The sequence below is a fragment of the Ananas comosus genome, linkage group 14, assembly GCF_001540865.1.
Source record: "Ananas comosus cultivar F153 linkage group 14, ASM154086v1, whole genome shotgun sequence".
Classification (NCBI taxonomy): Eukaryota; Viridiplantae; Streptophyta; class Magnoliopsida; order Poales; family Bromeliaceae; genus Ananas; species Ananas comosus.
The window spans coordinates 6,099,768-6,116,158 of record NC_033634.1 but is presented as its reverse complement, the minus strand read 5'-3'; the positions used below and the strand labels follow the sequence as shown (position 1 = coordinate 6,116,158).

The 16,391-nt window shown below is 38.2% G+C and overlaps 1 protein-coding gene across 3 annotated transcripts; it reads left to right on the top strand.

Moving 5' to 3' along the window:
• Positions 11,575–15,062, top strand: LOC109720702 (probable NAD(P)H dehydrogenase (quinone) FQR1-like 2). 3 transcript variants are annotated; one of them, XM_020247978.1, is made up of 4 exons: positions 11,575–11,862; positions 12,019–12,323; positions 12,421–13,028; positions 14,483–15,062. In XM_020247978.1, exons 3-4 carry the CDS (start codon positions 12,475–12,477, stop codon positions 14,709–14,711), a joined length of 783 nt encoding a protein of 260 aa, XP_020103567.1. In that variant the 5' UTR covers positions 11,575–11,862; positions 12,019–12,323; positions 12,421–12,474; the 3' UTR covers positions 14,712–15,062. The 3 variants fall into 3 exon arrangements, with proteins under 3 accessions (XP_020103567.1, XP_020103566.1, XP_020103565.1); XM_020247977.1 differs by having other exon boundaries at positions 11,575–11,894; XM_020247976.1 differs by having other exon boundaries at positions 11,575–11,949; positions 12,075–12,323.

The following is a 16,391-nucleotide window of genomic DNA, read 5'->3' as shown; positions in this document are numbered from 1 at the left end:
GTAAATAAATCTAATTATCTTTTAAATATAGTAATAAACTTACCCCCACAAATCCAACATATTAAATTATTAAATTCTTCATTATTATTTAAAGGTAAGCCTAATCATTGTAAAGAGGTAATTCTAACTCATTGTAAAGTAACGTTTAGGTTTTAAATATTTAATTAATTTTTTAGAGAAGGTTGAGTATGGTGGAACTTGAGTTCAGCACTCTAAAGGAAGAAGTAGACAGTAGGTAAAATGAAGTTCTAATTAACATAACTTAGGTTACGTTCTTTTTTGGGCTTGTACCAAAACAAACGCTGAAAGTGATGGAACTTGAGTTTTACTCTTCCACTTACTCCAAACCAAACGGTCAAAACTTCTAAAAGGTGATTTTGGATCAAAAAATAATTCTTGGCTCAATAGAGCATTTGACAAACTCGTTTCCAAATCTGATTCTAATTTTTAAAATCAGTTTTTTTAATTTTCGAGGCCCAAAATCAAATATAGTTAAAACATGTTTTTTAATCTGATTCTGATTTTGAATTCAAACATTAAATTTTTATTTCAATTTTAGATTTAAATTTTTAAATTTAAATTCAAATTTTAATGTTACATTTTAAATTTATATTTGAATTTTAAATTTCAAAATTCTAAATTTTAAATTTATAAATTCAAAATATAAAATTAAAAATTTAGATATTAAATTTAAAATTTAAATTTAAAATCTAAATTTTAAATTTTATATCTTAAATTTTAAAATTTGATCTTTAAGATAAAATTTAAAATTTGAAATTTTAGAATAAAATTTAATTTAAATTTAAAATTTAAATTTAAAATCTAAATTTTAAATTTTATATCTTAAATTTTAAAATTTGATCTTTAAGATAAAATTTAAAATTTGAAATTTTAGAATAAAATTTAATTTAAATTTAAAATTTAAATTTAACTTTAAATTTAAATTTTAAATTTTTAGTTTTAAGTTTTTAATATTCAAACTTTAAATTTCAAATTTTCAGATGTTAAATTTCAATTTTCAAAATTTAAATTTAGATTTTATATTTGAAATTAAAAATTTAAATTTAGATTTATAAATTTAAATTTTAAAATTTAAATTTTAAATTTTAAATATATATTTTAAATTATAATGTTAAAATTCAAATTTTCGTGCAACTTAAATTTTAAAATTTCAATTGAAATTAAAATTTTAATTTTAATTTAAATTTGAAATGTTTAGAAATAAAATTTAGTAAAAATAAATTATTATATACCAAGATCCAAAAATTTTTGCTAAACAGCTTACAAAATCATTTCAGAGAAATATCTTTCCATCGAAACTCCATCAAACACTCTACAACTTTCAACCAAAATAAATTCTCCAAAACAAAATTAATTCTACGGAAATCACTTTTTGAGAATTTAGGCCAAACGGGGGGCCCTAAGTCACAGGCTGTCACACATTTACTCTACAAATTAATCCGAGGCAAAAGCTTGCGGACTTTGGCCTAATAGTTTATATTAACTCATTTGTTAAATTTCTAATTAATGTCATTCCATTTAAGATTATTTTTCATTAAAGATGTCCGTGGACTAGGTCGGGTCTGGATAATTAATATACTGTACCCATACCCTAAAAAGAAATGGTTACAGAAAAATATATATACCATACCTATTTAACTTCGGGTCGGGTCCGGATCTGGGTACTAAAGTTACTAATATACCCATCGGGTCTATTTGAGCGGGGCTGGATAGTGACTACCCGTATACTACCCGTTCAAGATCGGATTTGGATCGGGTCTAGATCGGGTACGGATATCCGTATAAATATATATTTTTTTATAAACTTTATTAAATAGTCAATAGACAAACTATAAAGCCCACTATAAAAAAAACTCGCATTCTAATAAATTGTACAGTCCAATAAAATTCATTCAAAAGAAATATTGTCGCTGCTGATGATGATGACACTGATGATGATGATGACAATGAAATATTGTTGGCGAAAATGAAATGAAAAAAAAAGAGTAGAAAACAAAGAGTAAAAAAATTAGAAAAAAGTAATGAGTAAAAGAGACGGCTAGGGTTTCTTAGGATGAAAATACGTAGTGACTCATCATCTATAAGTCATATTAAAATTGATCCTTCAACTTCAAAAGTTTATTTTTTTTTATTTACTATCGAATATTTCATCGGGTCCAGGTCCGAGTCCGGATTTGAAAACTATTTCGGACCCTACCCATTTAAAAGTTAGGTTCGGGTCGGGTCCAAATCAGGTATGGGTATAAAATATCCGGACCCATACCCGAAACTTTAATGGGTAATTTTTTTTTATCCGTATACTATTCATTTTTTATCGGGTCCGGTTCGGGTCCAGTTCGGGTATGGGATTTCGGATATTTTGGACACCTTTATTTTTCATATGTGATCCATTTTTAAAAAATATACTTCATTCACGAGTATTGTCACGTCCTAAGTTACGGCAGAAATTCAGATTTGCCAACAGATCTGCCCATACACGAAAAGTCTTGTGCACACAAAGCATCAAAAATCAGTACAATTAGCAGTCCTAAAGGTTACAACTAACAGATATCAGAGCTCGAATAAAATAACTAACAAAAATGAAGTTATACTACACATACATCACAACCATAAGTACAACGACATCTCCCAAAACTGTAAATAAAATAAAGTAAAACTGGCATCGCCAGTCCCAATATATACAATATGCTCCCTAAAAAATCAGTCTCTATCGAGTTCTCCACTAATACGGTCGACATAGGAAGGAGATGCTAACTAACCCACTTCTCGTATCTCGGGTCAGAATCAGCAATCGGCACAGAGGGCTCTAACAAATAATAATAATAATAATAATAATAGAATGCATGAGAACTACTGTAAAAATAGTCCTTAATAGGTACCGTTATTGATGGCAATGACTTACCTACTAGGTCTACTAGAGGTAGGGGTGTCAAACGGGCCGGGCCAGGCACAGCACGAGCACTGTCGTTCTTGTGCCGTGCTAGCCCGGCTAATTAAACCGGGTTGTGCCGGGCCTTGCTCCCGCGCCCGGTGGCCCGGCACGGCCCGGCACGACACGGGCCTGAGCCTTGCCGGGCCTGAGGGATGCCCCGGCCCGGCCCGTGTGGCAAGTGCCTCCCGAGCCGGGCCCAGGCTGGGAGTTGGGTTGTACCCAACTCCCAAGTCTCCCTGCAACATTGACCACCCCAACTCCCAATGCTTTGGGAGTTGGGGTTAGGATTTGGGGCTTCCCAAGAGTCTGTCATAACTTGGGAGATGGGCCTATTGGACCAAAATGCACTTTCCAACGGTCAAAATTTTGACTGTAGGGAAGGGCATTTTGATCCAAAAATTTAAAATTTTAAAATAATTTAAATTTTAATATTTTTATAAATATATTTTAAAATTTAAAATCTTTTTACTTATATATTATTTTTTTTAAAATAATATTTTTAATTTTATTTTAAAAAAATTTTAAATATTTTTTAAAATAAAATTAATAAAATAAAAAAGAGCTGGCCCGAATCCCTGCCCGGCCCGGCACGGGCCGTACAGTCCGGACCGAGGGGTCGTGCTGGGCCGGGGTCCAAGAATTTGGGCCAGGCACGGCACGGCCCGACTTTGGGGCCGGGCCGTGCCGGGCTGGCCTCCAGCCGATTTTGGCCCGGTAAATGTGGGTCGTGCCGGCCCGGCACGGCCCACATTACATCCCTAACTAGAGGCGTAGAAATAAATGATGATCAACATGTACAATAGGATATAGGTATAAGTTGGAATGAAACTCTACAGCCACTATACTTCTATACTACAGATGTACTTGATAAAATTGCTGAATGTATATATGTGAATCAACTAACTATCAGGCGCTCACAATTAAAACCCAATCTCATTCACTGACTTGAGGGTCCGATCAATCTATCGCCACGGTACCACTTTTGCAGGTAGTCCGTTAATATGTAGGTTGCCCACCAGGCTGCTACAACATCAATGCTATAGTCAGACTTCGAAGCGGTATTCGAGGGGCGCAAACCCACCGAGCATACATTGTGTATCTTTTTTGAGCTCAAATGTAGCTCATGCAGGTTGTAGTCAATACAAATAATCAACTAAATCATAAATCATACTATCCATGTGCTTTCGGCACAATCCAGAGTGTAACACAATAATTCGAAAAAGCCGTATCATCCACGGTAAAATAAAACTCTAATCCATCTACCAACTGATATACTATAAGTTTTCGATCTACAGTTTGGACGTAAAATAATCCTACACTATCTCAATCACTCCCTACCCAACAACCTAGGTATAGATCGTCTAAAAACTGATGCTAATTAATGACAAAACATATCGACGGAAATAGTGAATTGTATAGTGTAGGTTTATATATACGCAATGACATGAACTAATGTCGATCATTATTGTAATTCCTCTTCACATGCTGGTTACTAGTATAATATACATGAATGAACTCAAGTTAACAGGTTGTATTATCCCACTACCATGATGCTGACTACCAAACATAATAACATGAGTGGAATATCAATTTAACCTGGAAACTTACACACTAACAAATCTGGATACTTGCACACTAACCACCAACATGCGATAATTATAGACATAGTAGGGATTTCGTTGTTTTCAGTAAATTAAATCCACCTTGGATTGCAAATCCAATAACAGAATGGGATGAAACTCGAAGGCACTTTTTCATTGCTCTAATCTAACAGGAAAACTCAACAAAACCTTCAAAAATCCAATGTCGGCATTCGGTTAAATCGAATTAGGTGCGCTCATAATTGGGCTTGATCCGACGATTATTATGTTGTCTAATTGGACTAGTATTAATCTCGCTTTTAAATTGAAAAGCTAATTAGAGATAAACTCTAACCATATTAGAATAACAATTATGAACCGACTTGGCCTTATCTATTACGTATCGATTAGGATTTTGGAATCCCTTATAAATATACGGGCAATCTCACATAAGATGAAGATAAGAAAGACAACAAGAAAATCAAGAGAGAAAGTAGAAACCACATCCTCCATTAACCTATTATTTTAAAGGGTCTTGAATGGTGGATTGGAAATCGTGCTCGTTTGTAGTTTGATCTACCGCGAATTTGGAGCAATAGAAGATTTTCGTGGACGATCCGAGGATACGTGAATCAAATTCTACGATCCGGGCTCATCACGTTCTAACGCAAGTTGCTTCCGCTAAAAGGTACAAACGAATATTTCCGCTACGTTCTACATTGGTATCAGAGCCTTATTAGGTTGACTTCGTTCCCTAAATTAATTTTTTAACAAGATCGCATGCGTAGATTTAAATCAATCATTGTTTAGATTTTTTCTTGCATGCTTATGGGTGTTAATGGCTATAATATACCGAAACCTTGGTATATTATATCGAACTTTAGTCGAATTGACTAAAGCGCGCGAAAGGAATAGTCGGACAAACTCCATTTAACATTCTAATAATATTGGAAGGGTTAAAGTTGAGTTCCAAGGGAGTTGGAAAGGTTTTAACATTGCTCGGCGTGAATTAGAGTCGAAACAATGTGAGATTGAAGTTCGGGAGCATTTGGGTATTTCGGTGCGCATTGGGCACGAAAACGGAACTCAAAAGGCTATGTTGGACCATGGACTAAATTCAGCATAAGCGTGGGTGAAATGATGGTTGAAACATGCTTGAAAACATGCTTTGGGGGTCTCGGTGCGATTTGAGACGAATCGGAGGCCAAACGAGCGAAAACGAGCGAAAACGGAGAAATGCTGAAAATTTGGCTAAGTCCTAAAAAAGACTGTTAAACCGGTTACACCCCTGGTTAGTACCGTTACCGGTACTGTTACCCGAGAAAATAGCTCTCGGGTTTGGCTGCGCGTAATCGTGTAACCGGTGACAAAATTATTTAGTATCTACACCAAGTCTGTTTCGCAGCAGACTTTGGTTTGCTGCAAATATGAATTGAGGGAGGGTCTTTTTGCAATTTGGCAACCCATATAAGACCCCAAACCCCAAATATGATACTAACTAGTATAAAACTCGCGCTTCACTGCGGATAAATAAAATTTTAATAAATTAATATATAATTACTTTAAATTTAAAATTTATTTTTAAAAAATAAAAGTATAATAAAAAAATGTTAACTTCTCAATATTAAAATAATTGCTAACTCAAAATTCAAAACTCAAAACTCAAAACATTACTCTTTTGTTCATGAAAACCAACTTCAAAATTATATGAAATCAAAACTAAGGAATGGAGATAGAAGCTTAGCTTTTGAAGCTTTGATTATCTCTTGAAAAGGTAAAAAAATTATTTTTTAATATATTATTTTTTGGGAAGATAAAAAAATAAAAAAAAATTTTGATGGGAGAGAAAAAAAATGCAAAGAGATAAATTTTCTCTTAAAAAGGTGAAAAAATTTATTTTTTTAATAAATTATTTTTTGGTAAGATGAAAACGCGGCGAACAGAAAAGAAGAGTTTATATATATATATATGGCCTTTTTGCATAAAAAATTCACTTATTTTGGGCTTTNATCTATATATATATATATATATATATACACACACTATTTATTTATTTATTTTTAACTCTTTTTCTTTTACCTTCTCTTTGCTTTTTTTCTTTTTTTTTTTGTTTTGCAAAAAAAGATATGGATTACCCCTCTCTCTTTTCCTCTTTTAACAATAGGTAAGTCTCATCATTTTTTTAATCTAACTCAAAATGTCATGAAAAAATTTATAGGGTACACTTTAGAGTAAGCAAAGAAAACAACACTCCATCCCTTTTCCTTTTATCCCTTTTCCTTTAATGCCTTTTTCTTGCTCCCGAAGCAACCAAATCACTTGAGAGGTTGCGACCTCGGCTTCAGCAGCAATGGCAACAGGCAAGATGGTGTTGATGGTGCACGCGGCGGCGGTTCGATTGGCGTTGGGCTCGGGCTTAGCAGCTCGGGCGGCGATGGTAGCGGATGCGGCTCGGGCGGCGTCGGGCAACTTGGGCGGTGGATGCTGTGGCAACGGCGGCTTCAGCAGCGTTGGGCGACGTCGGCGGGTACGGCAGCGGACAGCGCCGGGTTGGGCTGACTCCGGGCGGCGTTGGGCGTCGTCGACGGTGGACGCGGCAGCGGACGTGGTGGATGCGGCAGCGGGCGGCGTTGGGCGTCGGCGACGGTAGACGCGGCAGCGGCAGCGGCAGACGCGGTGGACGTGGCCTCGGGCAGCGACGGCGATGGGCAACGACGGGTTTGGTAGACGTGGCGGCGGACACGGTGGATGCAGCGAGTACGTCAACGGACAGGGAAGGAAGGAGGAGGAGCACAGTTCTTCTTCTCTCTGTTTTTTTATTTTATTTTTCATATATATTCTTCTTTTTTTTGTTTAATCCTTATCTACTTTGTTTCTCTGGTACACACTACCTTTCTTCTACGTTCTCTTTATTCTCCATCTCATTTTTTTTTTTTTAAAGTAAGTAAACTGTGGATTGTGTGCGATATGGAAGACCTCCCCTCCTGCAGCATTGTTCGCCGATTCTCTGTACGATCCTCCCTTGCAATATGGAAGACCTCCCCTCCTGCAGCGTTGTTCGCCGATTCTCTGTGCGATCCTCCCTATTTATTTTTAACTCTCCTCCTGCAGCGTTGTTCGCCGATTCTCTGTTTGATCCTCTCTATTTATTTTTAACTTTCTTTCTTCTACCTTCTTTTGCTCTTTCTTTTGCTCTCTTTTTTTTTTTTATTTTGTTTTGCAAATCGAAGATGTGGATGACCCCTCTTTCTTTACCTCTCTTTTTTTCTCTCTGTTAAAAGAGATCTTGGATCTCTCTCCCTTTCATTCTCTCTCTCTTTATATATATATATTTTATTTTTATTTTGCTGTGTGGAAAGAGAGAGAAGGAGATATTGATGCAACTTTGAAAATTTCTTAGTCAAATCTTGGGAAGGACAACCTTAAGAAAGAACTATATCTTGGGAAGGACAACCTTGGGAAGGAATTATATCTTGACCAAGATCTTCCATTTAGACTAAGATCCTCCATTTAGACTAAGATCCTCCATTTGAAAGTAAAAAAGTGCAGATAGACGTGGAAGCCTGAAAAATTGCCACGTATACCTTAAAGAATTGTCAAATTATGTATTTATAAGGATCCCGACTTCGGACCATAGAAAAACACATACTCACGGACGCTCGACTCGCTCGCTTGAAACCAAGCTCACCTCTCTTTCTCTCTCTCTCTCTCTCTCTTTTTCTAGCTAACTTAATCACTCTCTCTCTCTTTCTCCAAAGTTAACCAAAAAAAAAATGAAAGGATAAGGATGGAGATGACAACCTGGACTCCACCAACTGAAAATGCAAAGTCCCTCAATATCCAATATTTCAACTTTCTTTCACACAAATTAAATCTTTGAAATTTGAGTCCTTTTTTTGCATCTATTTTGCATTAAAACGTCTCTAACTCAATCAAACACTATATATATTAAAAAAAAGTCAACTAAAATTACAGACTACAACCTTGCATATTAGCTAATGTCTAGTATATCACATCCTCCCCTCCGTTAAAAGTTTCATCCTTGAAACTTAAAATATACCTCAAGTCAGCTACTCAAATAAATAGGGATAAGATTCTTGCATCGCATCCTCAAGCTCCCAAGTAGCCTCTCGCCTTTCTGTTGACTCCATAATACTTTCACGTAAGGAATAACTCCGTTTCGCAATTCTTTTATCTTTCGTGTAAGAATTTGAACCAATCACTCAATATAGCTCATCTCCTCAGTCACCTTCAGTGGAACATAATTTATTACATGTGATGGATCAAAAATATACTTTCTCAAGGTTGAGACATGAAACACATCATGTACACCAGCTTAACTCGGCGGCAAAGCTAATCAGTATGCAACAAGTCCAACTTGCTCTAATATCTCAAAAGGTCCAATGTATTGTGGACTAATCTTTCCACGCATTCAAAAATATTTTATCCCCTTAGAGGACGAGACTTTGAGAAATACATGATCTCCAACCTAAAACTCTAAGGCTACGTTTGGTTCAGGTATAAGTAAGAATTGCTTGTTCTAAGGATAGGTACAAGTTCAGGTATAAGCAGAAACTAGACCAATTTTGCGTTTGGATGAAAATTGGGTTGTTCATAGGAATAAGATAAATTGTATTTAGATTGTTAGATTGGAACAAGAAGAATAAGAGTTATAATTTGAAATTAAAATTATATTATGCAATTAATTAACATCAAAATATTACTTAAAAATAAATAAATAATTAATTATTATTAATTAATTATAAATAATAATAATTATTAATAATTATTTATAAATAATAAATTAATAATATCAATTATTTAATTATATTAATTAGATTAATTAATAATTTACTGCCATTAAAATTAAATTTAGATTTTAATTAATCTTGTTCTCATCAAGGAACGAGCTTGTTCCAGAAAACGGGTGGAACAGCAGTTCCAGCCTTATACCAGCTAGTTCCAGATTCCCGGAAACTATTGTTTCCGGGAACCAAACATTGCGTTTGGGAACAAAGGGGGGAACAAGGGCTTATTCCCTCCTTTGTTCCCGAACCAAACACTACCTAAATGATGTAACTCAATGGGCTCCCTCATCCAGCAAAAGAGATTTTTTCCTTAAAACTATTTATTTTTTATTTATTTTTTAAAAACTATTTATTTATTTATTTTTCTGCAACGAAGTCCTTCGAGTGATACCGTCAGTTTCCACGTAGTTCGATCTACTTGCAACAGTTGTTAGGTACACTGACGCATGTTTATTACATTTCAGTTCCCTTCTTTCGTCCCAGGTAGAGGTAGTAGTGATTTACCGGCTTATTACTTAGCTAGCTTTTCTGGAACTCTTTCATGGGCTCCTTGCCCCACTCGTCCCTTACGCTGGGCCTGGCTTTGGACCATTTTACACTAAATCTCTTCCGATTATTTTCCCAGAAGAAGCGATGATGGAATCTTAATTATTCTATGTCAAATCCACATTAAACTACATTAAAAATTGACAGATGAGAGTATGAGACCGATCGTCTTTAGTGCAAGTGGTATCTAAGGTCTCAAATTCAAATCCTAATTAATTTATATTTTCAACTAAATTTATTTTTTTAAAAAATAAACGAAGCAAGTAGCATGCTATATTTTTTTTTTAAAAAAAAAAATTGACATCTCAGATCGTTAGGAAGAAAAAGAAAAAGAAAAAGAAAAAAAAAGAAGAGCTTTCAAAAAAATGTCATGTCCTAAAAAAGTGAAGAGAAGCCAAACACACAGAGTTGAAGAGTCACAACGCAGACAAGGACCCCCGCCCCCCCCCCTAAAAAACCAAAAGAAAGAAGGAAGAAGAGCACACGACCACGGCAATCGCTCTTCCAGCGACTGCGGAAGCGACGCTTGGAAGAGCAGTCTATTCTCCTATTGGCGGAGAAAGGAGCAGAAACAAAAATCCGCGATCTAACGCGAAAACCGGCCCCGTTCGGCCCTATTATTTCTGTGGGTCGGCCCGAGAACATTGGATCGGGACAGGCCTTCAAATCAGCAAGGTAGGGAAAATGTTGGGCTGGACCCCACATTATATTTTTTTTTTTCTGATTTATATGAACCTGCCCAAAATTTTTAATGTTTTGATGCTTACTTCCGTCTGACAATATCTATGGACTATTTTTTTTTTCTGGGCCTGACCCGATCCAAGCCTTCCCTGTTAAAAAAGAAAGGAAAAAAAACGAAAATCAGTCCCGATATGAGGTCTGGAGCCAGGTCTAGCTTAGTTCAACTCTGAGTATTTCTTCGGTCGCCAGGTTTGATTAGACGGGATATTGCCTTTTCACCTCTCTTGTTCCTTGGGCACGCCCTTTCACCCAGTCAAAGTCAGGTAATCCTCTCTTGCGTGGGTTAAATTCCTAAATTATATTACACTTTTGTTGCCTTCTTCTCTTCACAATAGATTACGTCTTCTCTTTTTTCTCTTTCTCTCAAGTCGAAGGTGGAGGTCTGCTATTTTTTATTTTTTGGGATAAAGATTAGAAAATGGCAACTCGGTGGTACGTAGTTTGTGCTGCTCGAAGAATTTAAAAACTAACTCATGGAATGTGAAGGAATGGAGCCAAGCGTCATCTGACATTAGTTGAATAATAATAGTTACTTGATTCACCTTTGCGTAGACGCTCGGGAGAAATGAATATTTATATTTATATTTATATTTATATTTATGTTTATGTGCTGCCCTCAAATTAACCAACCAGCATTAACTTCCATGCTCGCTCGGGCACATGAATGCAACGGACTATTTTTAAATAGTTTTTTTTTTTAGTTTTTTTTTTCCTGTTTCCCACAGGGACACGGTGGAGTCGCTGATATTGGGCTCCTCATTGGTGAAGTCCAACGAAGCTTTGACTCTGGGCAGTTGGAAAAGAAAAGGCCCAGAAAGTAAGAGAGATTCTGAGAGGAGATCGAAATAAAGGCGGGGCCCACAAAGCGTGCGAAGTTGACGTCACTTTCCGGCTCGTTTAGGTCATGTAACGCAGACTCCATACGTGGCATCTGAGGAGGAGGTGGATCTCAGCATTTAGATATGAACTGGCGCATCGGCTTTTCTCGCAGCGAGCCGAACAGGAACAGCTGATTCATTTGGTTTCGGTCGCAGGTGACGACCAACCGAAGTCTGAGTCTGACAAGGAGGGTCGGGTCGTCCTCGTCCAGGGCTTCTGGAAGCCAGCAAGGAGACAGCGAGGAAAGAAAAATAATGCCCGCGAGTGAGAACTGGGAAGAGACAACAGAGCGATAGATAGAGGTTGGATTAGTGGGAAGAAGCTGCGACTTTTCATTATTGGGATCTCCGGAAAGGTGGGTGGCGGGGGTAGGAGAGAACCATCGCTGTAAGCGTCTCTTTTGCGTGGAGATTTCGAGTCGCCTTGTTGTTTTCGTTACAAGGTTCAAAGTTTGAATTTTTAGTTACCGAAATTAATTAGTTGCTACTTGTCCCTTTTTAATTTGTTCCAGGGGACTGAAAGGGAGATTTTATTTCATTTTTTTTCTTTTTTCTGGGGTTCTTCAAGAGGTCATTTTCTGAGAGGATTGGCGAATTCCGCCGGAGGAATTCACTCCATTTCCTTCCAGGAGATTGTGTTGCTTTGGTTCCGGATTAAAAGCGGGCAAAATTTTGATTCCCGTGAGAGATTTAGACTTAATTCCTGCAGAAATCGGAAGCAGAATTCGGGGAAAAAGCGGCAGATTTTGTAGAGAGAACGCTTCATTTGGGTGACAATTCGAGCCATCTCCCGCTGATACCCTCTAGACCTAAAAAGGTGCGTTTTTTTTTTTTTTTTTTTTTTTTTTTGATTTTCGTTGTTCTTGTTGTTGTAACCTAACATCTCTCTCTCTTTCATTTGTTATTTTGACCAGTTGATGAGATCGTATAGATAGATAGATAGATAGATAGATAGATTGAGATCTGTAATGGGGAAAGGAGGAGGTTGCGTACCGAGCAAGAAGCGGCAGCCGGCCGTGGCAACCGGCAACACTTTGGCGGCGGGGGACGCTCCCATCACCGCCGATCAGAAGAGCCCCGCGAGCAGCACCGATGCCGCCGAAACTCCCGCGGCTGCGGCTGCTGCTCCGGCGTCGGATCTGAAGCTGAAGGTGTTCATCGTGTTCTACTCCATGTACGGGCACGTTGAGGCCCTGGCGAGGCGGATGAAGAAGGGCGCGGAGAGCATCGAGGGGGTGGAGGCCGCCCTCTACCGCGTCGCCGAGACGCTCCCTGCGGAGGTGCTGGAGCAGATGAAGGCGCCCCCCAAGGATCCGCAGATCCCGGTCATCACCGCGCCGGAGCTGGTGGAGGCCGACGGGCTGCTCTTCGGCTTCCCCACGCGCTTCGGGGCGATGGCCGCGCAGATGAAGGCCTTCTTCGATTCCACCGGGCAGCTCTGGAGGGAGCAGAAGCTGGCCGGCAAGCCTGCCGGTTTCTTCGTCAGCACCGGCACCCAGGGAGGAGGACAGGAAACCACTGCGTAAGATTATGATTCTTTTTTTAACTCCTCCTAAATTCCTAAATTAATTTTGCTTCTGAGTGCAACAAACAATAAGGTTTTCGTGGAATTGATGGATGCATGGTTGAATTATTATTTCCATTATTCGAACATTCACCAACCACAATTTTTATCTGTTGTCATTGCATCAAACAACGAACCTATGTCTTCCTTCCTTCCAATGTCCAGCTCTACACCGATATGTCGTCGTGGAAAGTCTTCTCCTTGTGATGCGGCTCATGAAATGCCTGGTCTCAAGGCTCACCCTTTTGTTTTTGGTTGTTTGGGGAACAAAAGAAACGCAATTTGAAGCCCCCAAAGTACCATTGTTTGATGAAACATTTTTACATGTAGGGTGTAATGCATCCGTTTTAAGATTTTTTGTCGGCAGCGCTGCATGTTTTTGTAAATAGATCTCCGAATTGAGATCAAAATGAGAATCAACATTATATGGTTACAAACAATGCCCAGCAGCTTGTTTCTTATTACCCTGTTTGTTGATAGATTCGACGTCTACACACTGTCCGTTTCACTTCGTACCACAACACTTTAGGTCCCACACACTATGTCCATTTCACCCCGTACCGCGATACTTTTTGAGGGAGACTTGCAGGTTTCTAATCTGGATGGGAAGTGGCAGAGTTGCTAGATGATGTTTGGACATGCCCAACAACAATGAGAAAACTATGGGGATTTCTTAGATACGTGGAGAACAGTTAATAGATAGAGTGCAGAAATGACTGATTCGGACTACCTAATGCTAGTTGCCCAAGGCATGAGAGTAGATGAAGTATCACTGTGAGGGAGGGGCAGTAAAAATGATTTGAAATAGCGATGTGCCTAAAAGTGGGTGTGGGAGAAACATAGCTGAGGAGATTGCTAAGCAAATTTGGCGTGTTAAGCATAAGATTTTTACTTCTAGAATCTTAGTTGAGGACTTGAGGTTCTAGTTACTGGTTGTGCTGATGTTTTTCTTTTGATGTCGTCATTTAACGATCGTAGGAATGCCAAAATTAATCAGTTATAATCTAGCTGTGGGTAAGGATCTAGAGAAGCTTGCGGCTGCAGCATAAGTAGCCCTACTATGATTATTACTGTTGAAAATGAACACACGCTGGAAAGCAGTAACTTTCTGAGGATGCATCGCCAAATTAATTGTTTATGAAAATACATTATAACAGTACATATTCCACTACATTTGAATTCTACGAGGATAATTTGATGCTTTGTGTGTAGTAAATTCTTGCTTATCACCGTCTATTTTAGAAATGTGAAGTTTTCTAGAGTACAATGTAATAATGCAGATTTGTGACTGACTTGGTCTGTACCATAAGCCATATTAAGTGTGGTTTTTTTGACATTAGTTCAAAGTGTGAACTTTGCAATATAAGTATCGTCGGTAACGCGTATGTACTGTCATTTTCTTCCTTCTACAGTTGGACTGCAATCACCCAATTAGCCCACCATGGAATGCTCTTTGTTCCGATTGGTTATACCTTTGGAGCGGGAATGTTCAAGATGGACGACATTAGAGGAGGTTCTCCATACGGTGCCGGAGTTTTTGCTGGTGATGGCTCAAGGCAACCTAGCGAGACGGAGCTCTCTCTTGCTGAGCACCAGGGCAAGTATATGGCCTCTATTGTCAAGAGGCTGGCTCATTCTTAAGCGAAAAGGTCGCCTATCTCTGTCATATCCCGTTTGCGCCAAATTTCATCATTATTTCATTCTGGCCCTTTAGATTAAATATATTCATTGTGTGGTTCCTCTTTTATCAGCATCTGTTTGTCCTAGCTTTGCACCTGCTATCCGTCCTATTTATCTGTTTATTCCAGAGACTCTGTCAGGATTATTTGTACATGACTTACAACAATTGCTTCAGGAAGTTGGTAATAAGTATGGCAAATCTGCTGGTTCCTTGCATTCCTTTTTGTGTATATTTATTTGAATATTATTTTTTGTTGTCCGATTTTTCAGTCTGAGGTGCGGCAGCCAATATAAAAGGTAACTTGGGTGAAACCTGTGTCCTGAGGGGTTTTGATTTGCTTTATTGTACTTTATTTCGAGATATGGCTTTGATGTAGTTGAACTAAAACAGAAAGCATCCACAATGCTAGATTTGCTTCAAGAAGCCTTAGTTAACTGTGTGTTTAGGGTTTAGGGTTTAGGGTGTGTGTGTGTGTTGTGTTGGTGTGAAAAGATAGTTATTCAGTAATGGAGGGCTGGTTTTCCTCATTACTCACCAGTTTGATTTCTTGGTTCCCACAGTTATAATTGCTTTCCTTTTACCCGACTGTTGTGAACTCCCACTGTGCTGGCTTCTTTCGATCAGCCAGGAGTTGGACTCTGCCCTGCTGTTCCTTAATGGGCTGATGGGTAAAACGGCTGTAAATTTTCTTACAAAAGCCAAATGGGTACCTTATATATATATATATAGAGAGAGAGAGAGAGAGAGAGAGAGAGAGAGAGAGAGAGAGAGAGAATATTAGTTCCTTCATAAACTCTGCCCTGATGTTCCTTAATGACTGACGCTTGGACTTCGCTTTCTTTGACGGCACACCAACTGCAATCATTGACTATGGAGTTTATATAATGGTGTGTTTGATGAATGATGCCAATTTTGATACCTTGGTCTCTGCTCTGAAGAAAATCAGCTTCAGCAACATGCCGATCATCACAGGGGAAGATGGTTTGGTCTGCTGATGGAGAGATAAATGCAAAGATGAGCTATGCTGCGAGGTTCTACAATTGTCATCTGAAGCACCTTGCTGGGGCGAAGAATGTGTGGAGTATTTGCCTGAGAAATGGTGCATGCTGTTGTACCCAAATGCTAAAGATCTCAGTAAGATTGGAGAAAACATGCTATTCGAGCGCAATTATGCAGATTGCACTTCGCTTGGCTATGTTTCAACATACAACAGTTGCGGTGCCGAAGGAAATGCATCTTATGCTTTCAATGTGTACTTCAGACTCGAGAATCAGCAGGAGAAGAGCTACGACTTCCAAGGTTAGCAACGGTGACAATGCAGAACTACTTGGAAGGATTGGCTAATTTTATTCAGTTTGCTATTCCAAACTCTTCAATAACCGCATGTTCATTAATGGTGTCCGTTTTGGAAAGATCTTCTTAGAATGAACATCCTCTACAAGTTTGAAGCGATTTTTTAGCAGAATTGATTGGTTGGCTCTTTTAACTCATTACCTAAATTTAGCTTTAACACATCTAAGATTTTCAGCGTTGGATTTGATGTTGGTGGTTTACAACTCATTGGTAAGATGCCAAAGTTATAAATAGAAGTGGAAAGCTAGTTCCGCAAAAGCTTCCATGCCCAAAGAAGATAACAGCGC

Excerpts from the sequence above, each read along its gene's own strand:
- LOC109720702 (XM_020247978.1), top strand. The coding sequence starts at position 12,475 with ATGGGGAAAGGAGGAGGTTGCGTACCGAGCAAGAAGCGGCAGCCGGCC. Across the intron at positions 13,029-14,482 it reads GGAGGACAGGAAACCACTGC|TTGGACTGCAATCACCCAAT; the intron begins GTAAGATTATGA and ends TTCCTTCTACAG.